At 50.1% G+C, this 12266-nt stretch overlaps 1 protein-coding gene across 2 annotated transcripts in view; it reads right to left on the bottom strand.

Moving 5' to 3' along the window:
- The window catches only part of ARHGAP10 (Rho GTPase activating protein 10), a 421521-nt gene extending 413089 nt beyond the window's left edge, over positions 1–8432 (bottom strand). The window contains exon 1 of one of the 2 annotated variants that reach the window (XM_073576247.1): positions 7951–8432. In XM_073576247.1, the coding sequence (XP_073432348.1) occupies positions 7951–8104 (154 nt within the window). In that variant the 5' untranslated portion in view covers positions 8105–8432. The remainder of the gene's footprint in view (positions 1–7950) is intronic. The other variant, XM_073576246.1, reaches the window with a different exon arrangement.
- Between the last annotated feature and the right edge of the window lie 3834 nt (positions 8433–12266).

Here is a 12266-nt window from a genome sequence, read left to right as displayed (position 1 = left end):
AAGAGCATCTCTGAACGCACAGTGCGTCGAACTTTGAGGCAGATGGGCTACAGCAGCAGAAGACCACACTGGGTACCACTCCTCTCAGCTAAGAACAGGCATCTGATGGCTACTTTCAGCAGGATAATGCGCCATGTCATAAAGCTCGAATCATCTCAGATTGGTTTCTTGAACATGACAATGAGTTCACTGTACTCAAATGGCCTCCTCAGTCACCAGATCTCAATCCAATAGAGCATCTTTGGGATGTGGTGGAACGGGAGATTCGCATCAGGGATGTGCAGCCGACAAATCTGCGCCAACTGTGTGATGCCATCATGTCAATATGGTCCAAAATCTCTGAGGAATGCTTCCAGCACCTTGTTGAATCTCTGCCACGAAGAATTGAGGCAGTTCTGAAGGCAAAAGGGGGTCCAACCCGTTACTAGCATGGTGTACCTAATAAAGTGGCCAGTGAGTGTATATACACTGTCTACGCACAGTCCCATCTTCATACCCGCACACACGTACGTGCGCACAGTCCCATCCTCAAACGTACGTAAGCAGTCCCATCCTCATACGTACGTACATACACACTTCTATCCTTATAAACACTCTCTCGCGCACACACACACCCTCATATCCATGGGCGCGCGCATGCACACACACACTCCCATCCTTATACCCGCACGCACGCACACACAAACACACAAACACAGTCCAATCCTCAAATCTACGTACATACAGTCACATCCACTTACCTGCAGGCGACACACACACACAGTTCCATCCTCATACCTGCGCACGCATACACACACAAACGTGTACATACAGTTCCATCCTTACACATACCTCATGCACACGCATGCAGTCCCATCCTCATATATACACACACACACACACACTGTAACCATCCTCATACACTCTACCATCCTAATGCGTACACTGTACCAACCCCCTCACCACCCTCTATATACAGTAGCAGCCCCCCTCACCACCCTCTATATACAGTAGCAGCCCCCCTCACCACCCTCTATATACAGTACCACCCCCTCATCGCCCTCTATATACAGTACCACCCCCCTCATCGCCCTCTATATACAGTACCACCCCCCTCATCACCCTCTATATACAGTAGCAGCCCCCTCATCACCCTCTATATACAGTAGCAGCCCCCCTCATCACCCTCTATGTACAGTAGCAGTCCCCTCATCACCCTCTATGTACAGTACCACCCTCTATATACAGTACCACCCCCTCATCACCCTCTATATACAGTAGCAGCCCCCCTCATGACCCTCTATGTACAGTAGCAGTCCCCCTCATCACCCTCTATATACAGTACCACCCCCTCATCACCCTCTATATACAGTACCACCCTCTATGTACAGTACCACCCCCTCATCACCCTCTACATACAGTAGCAGCCCCCTCATCACCCTCTACATACAGTACCACCCCCTCACCACCCTCTATATACAGTAGCAGCCCCCCTCACCACCCTCTATATACAGTAGCAGCCCCCCTTACCACCCTCTATATACAGTACCAGCCCCCCTCATCACCCTCTATATACAGTACCAGCCCCCCTCATCACCCTCTATATACAGTACCAGCCCCCCTCATCACCCTCTATATACAGTACCAGCCCCCCTCATCACCCTCTATGTACAGTACCACCCTCTATGTACAGTAGCATCCCCTCATCACCCTCTATATACAGTACCACCCCTCATCACCCTCTATATACAGTACCACCCCCTCATCACCCTCTATATACAGTACCACCCTGTATGTACAGTAGCAGTCCCCTCATCACCCTCTATGTACAGTACCACCCTCTATGTACAGTAGCATCTCCTCATCACCCTCTATGTACAGTACCACCCTGTATGTACAGTAGCATCCCCTCATCACCCTCTATATACAGTACCACCCCCTCATCACCCTCTATATACAGTAGCAGCCCCCCTCATGACGCTCTATGTACAGTAGCAGCCCCCCTCATCACCCTCTATATACAGTATTAGCCCCTCATCACCCTCTATGTACAGTACCACCCTCTATATACAGTAGCAGTCCCCTCATCACCCTCTATATACAGTAGCAGTCCCCTCATCACCCTCTATATACAGTAGCAGTCCCCTCATCACCCTCTATATACAGTAGCAGTCCCCTCATCACCCTCTATATACAGTAGCAGTCCCCTCATCACCCTCTATATACAGTAGCAGTCCCCTCATCACCCTCTATATACAGTAGCAGTCCCCTCATCACCCTCTATGTACAGTAGCAGCCCCCTCATCACCCTCTATATACAGTAGCACCCCCTCATCACCCTCTATATACAGTAGCATCCCCTCATCACCCTCTATGTACAGTAGCACCCCCCTCTATGTACAGTAGCAGCCCCCTCATCACCCTCTATGTACAGTAGCAGCCCCCTCATCACCCTCTATATACAGTAGCACCCCCTCATCACCCTCTATATACAGTAGCATCCCCTCATCACCCTCTATGTACAGTAGCACCCCCCTCTATGTACAGTAGCAGCCCCCTCATCACCCTCTATGTACAGTAGCAGCCCCCTCATCACCCTCTATGTACAGTAGCAGCCCCCTCATCACCCTCTATGTACAGTAGCAGCCCCCTCATCACCCTCTATATACAGTAGCAGCCCCCTCATCACCCTCTATATACAGTAGCAGCCCCCTCATCACCCTCTATATACAGTAGCACCCCCTCATCACCCTCTATATACAGTAGCATCCCCTCATCACCCTCTATGTACAGTAGCACCCCCCTCTATGTACAGTAGCAGCCCCCTCATCACCCTCTATGTACAGTAGCAGCCCCCTCATCACCCTCTATGTACAGTAGCAGCCCCCTCATCACCCTCTATAAACAGTAGCACCCCCTCATCACCCTCTATGTACAGTAGCACCCCCCTCTATGTACAGTAGCAGCCCCCTCATCACCCTCTATGTACAGTAGCAGCCCCCTCATCACCCTCTATATACAGTAGCACCCCCTCATCACCCTCTATATACAGTAGCATCCCCTCATCACCCTCTATATACAGTAGCATCCCCCTCTATGTACAGTAGCAGCCCCCTCATCACCCTCTATGTACAGTAGCAGCCCCCTCATCACCCTCTATGTACAGTAGCAGCCCCCTCATCACCCTCTATGTACAGTAGCAGCCCCCTCATCACCCTCTATATACAGTAGCGCCCCCTCATCACCCTCTATATACAGTAGCATCCCCTCATCACCCTCTATGTACAGTAGCACCCCCCTCTATGTACAGTAGCAGCCCCCTCATCACCCTCTATGTACAGTAGCAGCCCCCTCATCACCCTCTATATACAGTAGCAGCCCCCCTCATCACCCTCTATATACAGTAGCAGTCCCCTCATCACCCTCTATATACAGTAGCACCCCCCTCTATGTACAGTAGCAGCCCCCTCATCACCCTCTATATACAGTAGCACCCCCTCATCACCCTCTATGTACAGTAGCAGCCCCCTCATCACCCTCTATATACAGTAGCACCCCCTCATCACCCTCTATATACAGTAGCATCCCCTCATCACCCTCTATATACAGTAGCACCCCCCTCTATATACAGTAGCATCCCCTCATCACCCTCTATGTACAGTAGCAGCCCCCTCATCACCCTCTATATACAGTAGCAGCCCCCTCATCACCCTCTATATACAGTAGCACCCCCTCATCACCCTCTATATACAGTAGCAGCCCCCCTCATCACCCTCTATATACAGTAGCACCCCCTCATCACCCTCTATATACAGTAGCAGTCCCCTCATCACCCTCTATATACAGTAGCAGCCCCCCTCATCACCCTCTATATACAGTAGCAGCCCCCCTCATCACCCTCTATATACAGTAGCATCCCCTCATAACCCTCTATATACAGTAGCAGTCCCCTCATCACCCTCTATGTACAGTACCACCCCCTCATCACCCTCTATATACAGTAGCAGTCCCCTCATCACCCTCTATATACAGTAGCAGTCCCCTCATCACCCTCTATATACAGTAGCATCCCCTCATCACCCTCTATGTACAGTACCACCCCCTCATCACCCTCTATGTACAGTAGCAGTCCCCTCATCACCCTCTATATACAGTAGCAGCCCCTCATCACCCTCTATATACAGTAGCAGCCCCCCTCATCACCCTCTATGTACAGTACCACCCCCTCATCACCCTCTATATACAGTAGCAGTCCCCTCATCACCCTCTATATACAGTAGCAGTCCCCTCATCACCCTCTATATACAGTAGCAGTCCCCTCATCACCCTCTATATACAGTAGCAGTCCCCTCATCACCCTCTATATACAGTACCACCCCCTCATCACCCTCTATGTACAGTACCACCCCCTCATCACCCTCTATATACAGTAGCAGTCCCCTCATCACCCTCTATGTACAGTACCACCCCCTCATCACCCTCTATGTACAGTAGCAGTCCCCTCATCACCCTCTATATACAGTAGCAGTCCCCTCATCACCCTCTATATACAGTAGCAGTCCCCTCATCACCCTCTATATACAGTAGCATCCCCTCATCACCCTCTATGTACAGTACCACCCCCTCATCACCCTCTATATACAGTAGCAGTCCCCTCATCACCCTCTATATACAGTAGCAGCCCCCCTCATCACCCTCTATATACAGTAGCATCCCCTCATCACCCTCTATATACAGTAGCAGCCCCCCTCATCACCCTCTATGTACAGTACCACCCCCTCATCACCCTCTATATACAGTAGCAGTCCCCTCATCACCCTCTATATACAGTAGCAGTCCCCTCATCACCCTCTATGTACAGTACCACCCCCTCATCACCCTCTATGTACAGTAGCAGTCCCCTCATCACCCTCTATATACAGTAGCAGTCCCCTCATCACCCTCTATATACAGTAGCAGTCCCCTCATCACCCTCTATATACAGTAGCATCCCCTCATCACCCTCTATATACAGTACCACCCCCTCATCACCCTCTATATACAGTAGCAGTCCCCTCATCACCCTCTATATACAGTAGCAGCCCCCCTCATCACCCTCTATATACAGTAGCATCCCCTCATCACCCTCTATATACAGTAGCAGCCCCCCTCATCACCCTCTATGTACAGTACCACCCCCTCATCACCCTCTATATACAGTAGCAGTCCCCTCATCACCCTCTATATACAGTAGCAGTCCCCTCATCACCCTCTATATACAGTAGCAGTCCCCTCATCACCCTCTATATACAGTAGCAGTCCCCTCATCACCCTCTATATACAGTAGCAGCCCCCCTCATCACCCTCTATATACAGTACCACCCCCTCATCACCCTCTATATACAGTACCACCCCCTCATCACCCTCTATATACAGTACCACCCCCTCATCACCCTCTATATACAGTAGCAGTCCCCTCATCACCCTCTATATACAGTAGCAGCCCCCCTCATCACCCTCTATATACAGTAGCATCCCCTCATCACCCTCTATATACAGTAGCAGCCCCCCTCATCACCCTCTATGTACAGTACCACCCCCTCATCACCCTCTATATACAGTAGCAGTCCCCTCATCACCCTCTATATACAGTAGCAGTCCCCTCATCACCCTCTATGTACAGTACCACCCCCTCATCACCCTCTATGTACAGTAGCAGTCCCCTCATCACCCTCTATATACAGTAGCAGTCCCCTCATCACCCTCTATATACAGTAGCAGTCCCCTCATCACCCTCTATATACAGTAGCATCCCCTCATCACCCTCTATATACAGTACCACCCCCTCATCACCCTCTATATACAGTAGCAGTCCCCTCATCACCCTCTATATACAGTAGCAGCCCCCCTCATCACCCTCTATATACAGTAGCATCCCCTCATCACCCTCTATATACAGTAGCAGCCCCCCTCATCACCCTCTATGTACAGTACCACCCCCTCATCACCCTCTATATACAGTAGCAGTCCCCTCATCACCCTCTATATACAGTAGCAGTCCCCTCATCACCCTCTATATACAGTAGCAGTCCCCTCATCACCCTCTATATACAGTAGCAGTCCCCTCATCACCCTCTATATACAGTAGCAGTCCCCTCATCACCCTCTATATACAGTAGCAGCCCCCCTCATCACCCTCTATATACAGTACCACCCCCTCATCACCCTCTATATACAGTAGCAGTCCCCTCATCACCCTCTATATACAGTAGCAGTCCCCTCATCACCCTCTATATACAGTAGCAGTCCCCTCATCACCCTCTATATACAGTAGCAGTCCCCTCATCACCCTCTATATACAGTAGCAGTCCCCTCATCACCCTCTATATACAGTAGCAGTCCCCTCATCACCCTCTATATACAGTAGCAGTCCCCTCATCACCCTCTATATACAGTAGCAGTCCCCTCATCACCCTCTATGTACAGTAGCACCCCCCTCTATATACAGTAGCAGTCCCCTCATCACCCTCTATATACAGTAGCAGTCCCCTCATCACCCTCTATATACAGTAGCAGTCCCCTCATCACCCTCTATATACAGTAGCAGTCCCCTCATCACCCTCTATATACAGTAGCAGTCCCCTCATCACCCTCTATATACAGTAGCAGTCCCCTCATCACCCTCTATATACAGTAGCAGTCCCCTCATCACCCTCTATATACAGTAGCAGTCCCCTCATCACCCTCTATATACAGTAGCAGTCCCCTCATCACCCTCTATATACAGTAGCAGTCCCCTCATCACCCTCTATATACAGTAGCAGTCCCCTCATCACCCTCTATGTACAGTAGCACCCCCCTCTATATACAGTAGCAGTCCCCTCATCACCCTCTATATACAGTAGCAGTCCCCTCATCACCCTCTATATACAGTAGCAGTCCCCTCATCACCCTCTATATACAGTAGCAGTCCCCTCATCACCCTCTATATACAGTAGCAGTCCCCTCATCACCCTCTATATACAGTAGCAGCCCCCTCATCACCCTCTATATACAGTACCACCCCCTCATCACCCTCTATATACAGTAGCATCCCCTCATCACCCTCTATATACAGTAGCAGTCCCCTCATCACCCTCTATGTACAGTAGCAGTCCCCTCATCACCCTCTATATACAGTAGCAGTCCCCTCATCACCCTCTATATACAGTAGCAGTCCCCTCATCACCCTCTATGTACAGTAGCACCCCCCTCTATATACAGTAGCATCCCCTCATCACCCTCTATATACAGTAGCAGTCCCCTCATCACCCTCTATATACAGTAGCAGTCCCCTCATCACCCTCTATGTACAGTAGCAGTCCCCCTCATCACCCTCTATATACAGTAGCAGTCCCCTCATCACCCTCTATGTACAGTAGCAGTCCCCCTCATCACCCTCTATATACAGTAGCAGTCCCCTCATCACCCTCTATATACAGTAGCAGTCCCCTCATCACCCTCTATGTACAGTAGCACCCCCCTCTATATACAGTAGCATCCCCTCATCACCCTCTATATACAGTAGCAGTCCCCTCATCACCCTCTATATACAGTAGCAGTCCCCTCATCACCCTCTATGTACAGTAGCAGTCCCCCTCATCACCCTCTATATACAGTAGCATCCCCTCATCACCCTCTATATACAGTAGCAGTCCCCTCATCACCCTCTATATACAGTAGCAGTCCCCTCATCACCCTCTATATACAGTAGCAGTCCCCTCATCACCCTCTATGTACAGTACCACCCCCTCATCACCCTCTATATACAGTAGCAGTCCCCTCATCACCCTCTATATACAGTAGCATCCCCTCATCACCCTCTATATACAGTAGCAGTCCCCTCATCACCCTCTATATACAGTAGCAGTCCCCTCATCACCCTCTATGTACAGTAGCACCCCCCTCTATATACAGTACCACCCTGCACAGGGCTCCCCGGCTCTCACTTACTTTTGGTGGCCGCTATGAGGTTCTTTCCATCTTTCACCAGGTCCTTGATGAACTTGTTGGTTCTGTCCAGCTCCGCCTCATGTGCGCGGATCCTCTCCCGCAGCCACGGGCTGTCCAGGTAGCAGTCACTGAACTCCAAGGGCTGCAGCCCCATGCTGAGCGCGCCGCCTGCCCTGCTGCTGCTGCTGGCTCCCGGCCGCGCTGCCTCCTTGTAAATCCCTTAATAGGCAACCGAGACAGTCGCACATAAATAGGCGGCCGGCGGGGAGAGCACCTGGCACTGAGGTGGGGGCAGATCACCTTGTAGTCCGCAAGGAGCCGAGCGGCCCCGGACAGGGAGCGGAAGGTTAGCGATGCATGGACCGGCTGAGGAGCGCTCGGAGCAGCGGGGATCGGCGAGATCAGCCCAGCGCTCACATTCCTGTACACAGCCCGCCCACGGCTAATGCCGGCCGTGTCCTCCGCCCTCTTCCCTCCTTGCACCCCTCCTTTTTCCTTGTCCTCCATGTCGGCAGTCTCCCTCCCCCGTCACCTCGGCCCTGACCTCCTCCGCCTCAGTCCCTAGGTCACCCGCCGCTCCCGCCTCTCCTCTTCTTCCTCCTCCTGAGGGTATGTGCACACATAGTTTTTTGTCTCTGCGGATTTTGTAGAGAAAACCGCAGGACAAAGTGCTGCGGTTTATCTGCGTTTTTCTGCGGTTTTGCCCTGCGGTTTTCACCTCATAATGGATGAGGTGTAAGGCTGTGTGCACACGCTGCGGATTAGGTGCGGATTCATCCGCACGGATTTTGTAAAATCCGCAGGTGAAACCGCAGGTCAAAAGACCTGCGGTTTTACCTGCGGATTGCTCTGCGGTTTTTCATCTCCTCAATGGAGGAGATGGCAAACCGCAGCAGAATCCGCAGAAAGAATTGACATGTCAATTCTTTCTGCGGATTGAAAACCGCAGATAATCCGCGCGGAAAATTCCGCACAGTCTGCACTGCGGTTTTTGATTCCCATAGGGAATCATTGTACTGTACACCGCAGCAAAAACTGCTGCGGGTCCGCATCGGCCAAAACCGCTGCGGAACCGCAGCAAAATCCGCAGCGTGTGCACACAGCCTAAGGGTATGTGCACACGCTGCGGATTCTGCTGCGATGTACAGTACCTTTATTTCCTATGGAAATAAAAAAAAGCTGTGCACATGCTGAGTTTTTTTCCGCGTGGTTTTGCTGCGGTTTACAATCCGCAGCATGTCAATTGTTTGGTGCAGAAACGCTGTAGTTTTACACCTCATCCATTATGAGGTGTAAAACCACAGGGCAAAACCGCGGAAAAAACGCAGATAATCCGCAGAAAAACCGCAGCACTTTGTCCTGCGGATTTCCTGCGGTTTTCTCTACAAAATCCGCAGAGACTAAGGCTGAGTGCAGACGGGGTTTTGAGCCCTGCGGATTTTTCCGTGCAGAATGGAAGAAAACCGCAGGTCAAATGACCTGCATTTTTCCTGCGGATTTCTTCCAGTTTTCATGCGGTTTTTGTGCGGTTTTCCCCCTGCGGATTTGGTGGCAGGGGAGATAGAAAACCGCACAAAAGAAGTAACATGCTGCGGATTTTGTACCGCAGGAAAACCGCGCGGAAAAATCCGCAGCGTCTGCACAGCGTTTTTTTTTTTCCATTCATTTTAAAGGTACTGTACATCACAATGCGGATATGCAACATTTCTGCGCGGTAAAATCCGCTGCGGAAACGCTGCATATCTGCATCGTGTGCACACAGCCTAAAAACTACGTGTGCACATACCCTAAAACTGCAGCGTTTCTGCACCAAACAATTGACATGCTGCGTTTTGAAAACCGCAGCAAAACCATGCGGAAAAAAACACAGCATGTGCACAGCTTTTTTTTATTTCCATAGGAAATAAAGGTACTGTACAACGCAGCAGAAACCGCAAAGTGTGCACGTACCCTGAGACTTTTCTGCTCAGTTTTTGTCGCCGACATTATTGGTTTTCTCGTGAAAAGTTCCTGTAAAGTCCCCACTGTGTGCGCTGCTGCCCCCCAAACTGCGGCTCCTATTTCTAGAGACGTCGTCCCCCCATGTGGCCCTGCAGAAAGAAATAAGAAGTGGGCACTGACTTAACCCTTTAAGGACTCATACGCTTCTTTTTGTGCTTTTATTTTATCTGAGCCAAAACTTTTTATTTTTCCTCCGACATTGTCATATGAGGACTTGGTTTTTGTGGAATAAAATTTATTTATTTTTGACCAAATAATATACAGGAAAGAAAAGCAAGTGGGGAATAATGGTGAGCGAGTGCTACAATGCTCGAGAGCTCGGTACTGGGATCGAGCAGGTCGGAGGCCCGGACGAGCTCAAGTAACAAGTAGAATGGAAGCCAATGGGAAACGCAAGTATTTTTTTGGAAGACCCTTAGGCTAGGTTCATACTGCGGTAAAGCAGCCTGTTCAACGCATAGCGATCGCGTTATGCCATACCGCTAGCGCAGATGCTTCATCAGCGCTAGCGGTGAAGAACCCTCGGATGCTGCAGCCCGTGTCCAAGGGTCTGTCACTGAATCACTGCACATCGCTAGTGCATGCCAATTAGGCCGGGGTCACGCTAGAGAGGAATACGGCCGAGTGAGAGGCGCTAAAAGCACGCATTACACGCAGACAAATGATTCTCTATGGGGTCCCTCGCACCAGCCGTATATTTCTCATCCGTATTCTACGCTCCGTGCCACTCGCAGCATGCTGCGATTGTCAGTGTACTACGGCCGTAGTACGCCAATGCAAGTCTATGGGTGCGCAAAAAATACGGATTACACAAGGACCACACATGCGACTTGCGAGAAATACGCACCCGGTGTCTTTTAGAAAAGCCGGCAATTCAGTGCACTATACAATAAATTCACACTGACAGGTTTAATAAAGAAAGGAAAGAATAGATATATACACATAGAATACATATATATATATATATATGCATTCTATGTGTCTATATCTATTCTTTGGTTTCTGTTATAAACCTGTCATAGGGCTCCATTATATGTCCATTTTGCAAGGCGGCGAGAAAATCTCCCAATACGGATTACATACGGATGCTGACATGTGCAAAATACGTGACCACACCTTGCTTACAGATGACATACGGAGCACTGTTTAGGGGACATTCATCCGTATTACGCATGTAAAATACTGACCGTATTTTGCGCTGGTTAGTGTGACCCCGGCCTTACCATGCGCATCAGGGCCTGGGAGGGTGTAATGAAACTGCCCGAGACCTTAATGTTCCCCAGCCTCTGTTGGTCCTAGTGTGTCTTCTTCGTCTCTCCTCCTTGGTTACCCAAGTAACTATGACCTCTGCCGCCAGCGTTGTCAAAAGGGAATTTTTGTACTAATTGTTTGAATAGGTCTTCTTTTATTGCACCAGTTTAGTAGCCCTCTCCGCTGATGGAAGAAGAGGGGGAAAGTTCTCCTTGTAGTGTAGGTCAAGAAGGGTGAACAACCAGTAACCTGTGTTGGCGAAATTGTGTATAACATGAGGATCACAGGAAATGCAGCGGGGCATAGTCAGCCATGTCTGCCAGACTGTCAACAGGCAAGACATCCCTGTCCCCACCAGGAGGACGACTCTCCATCTCCTCCTTCTCCCTCTCCTCCTTGTCTTAAGCCCAATCTGTGCTGAGGAGATGAGGCTGGGCTGGGTAGTATCACTCTGTGTACTTTCTTCCTCCATGTCCACATGCAAAGCTTCCTCTTTAGGCTCATTCAGACGTCAGTATTTTGCATCAGTGTTTGTATGGGTACCGTTACACTTAGCTATGCACCAGCGATCCCGACAATGATATGGATCGGTGGTGCATCACTAAGTGGTCGCTAGTGAGCTGCCACACAGGCAGATCTCACCAGCGACATAACAGCGGTCGGGGGTCGCTACTTACCTGTCAGACGCGGCGATCCGCAGGAAGCGCCCGACGAGAAATGGTCCAGGACGTTCTCGCGCGATCAGCGGGGCAGCTGGTCGGAGGTAAGTATCACATGTAGCAATATCGCTGCTGCGTCACAAAATCAGTGACGTTACAGCGATATTGCTAGCAATATCGCTATGTGTAACGGGCCCTTATGCCAAAGCCAGGAATGGAACTTACCGAGAAAAAATATAATTGAAAGACTGACTCGTGTTCTTTGTTTTGGAGACACTCCTGGTTTTGACATACAAATACTGATGTGTGAATGAGGCCTTTAATTGTAAGAAGCGAGTGTTTAAGTAGACAGAAGCTGGATGGTTACTCTGATTATGGTTTCATCACCACTCGCCAGCTTGGTTG

This window comes from Dendrobates tinctorius, unplaced genomic scaffold, assembly GCF_039654945.1.
Source record: "Dendrobates tinctorius isolate UK_male_01 unplaced genomic scaffold, ASM3965494v1 ptg000008l, whole genome shotgun sequence".
Classification (NCBI taxonomy): Eukaryota; Metazoa; Chordata; class Amphibia; order Anura; family Dendrobatidae; genus Dendrobates; species Dendrobates tinctorius.
The sequence above is the reverse complement of the archived record's forward strand: the minus strand, read 5'-3'. Positions and strand labels throughout refer to the sequence as shown.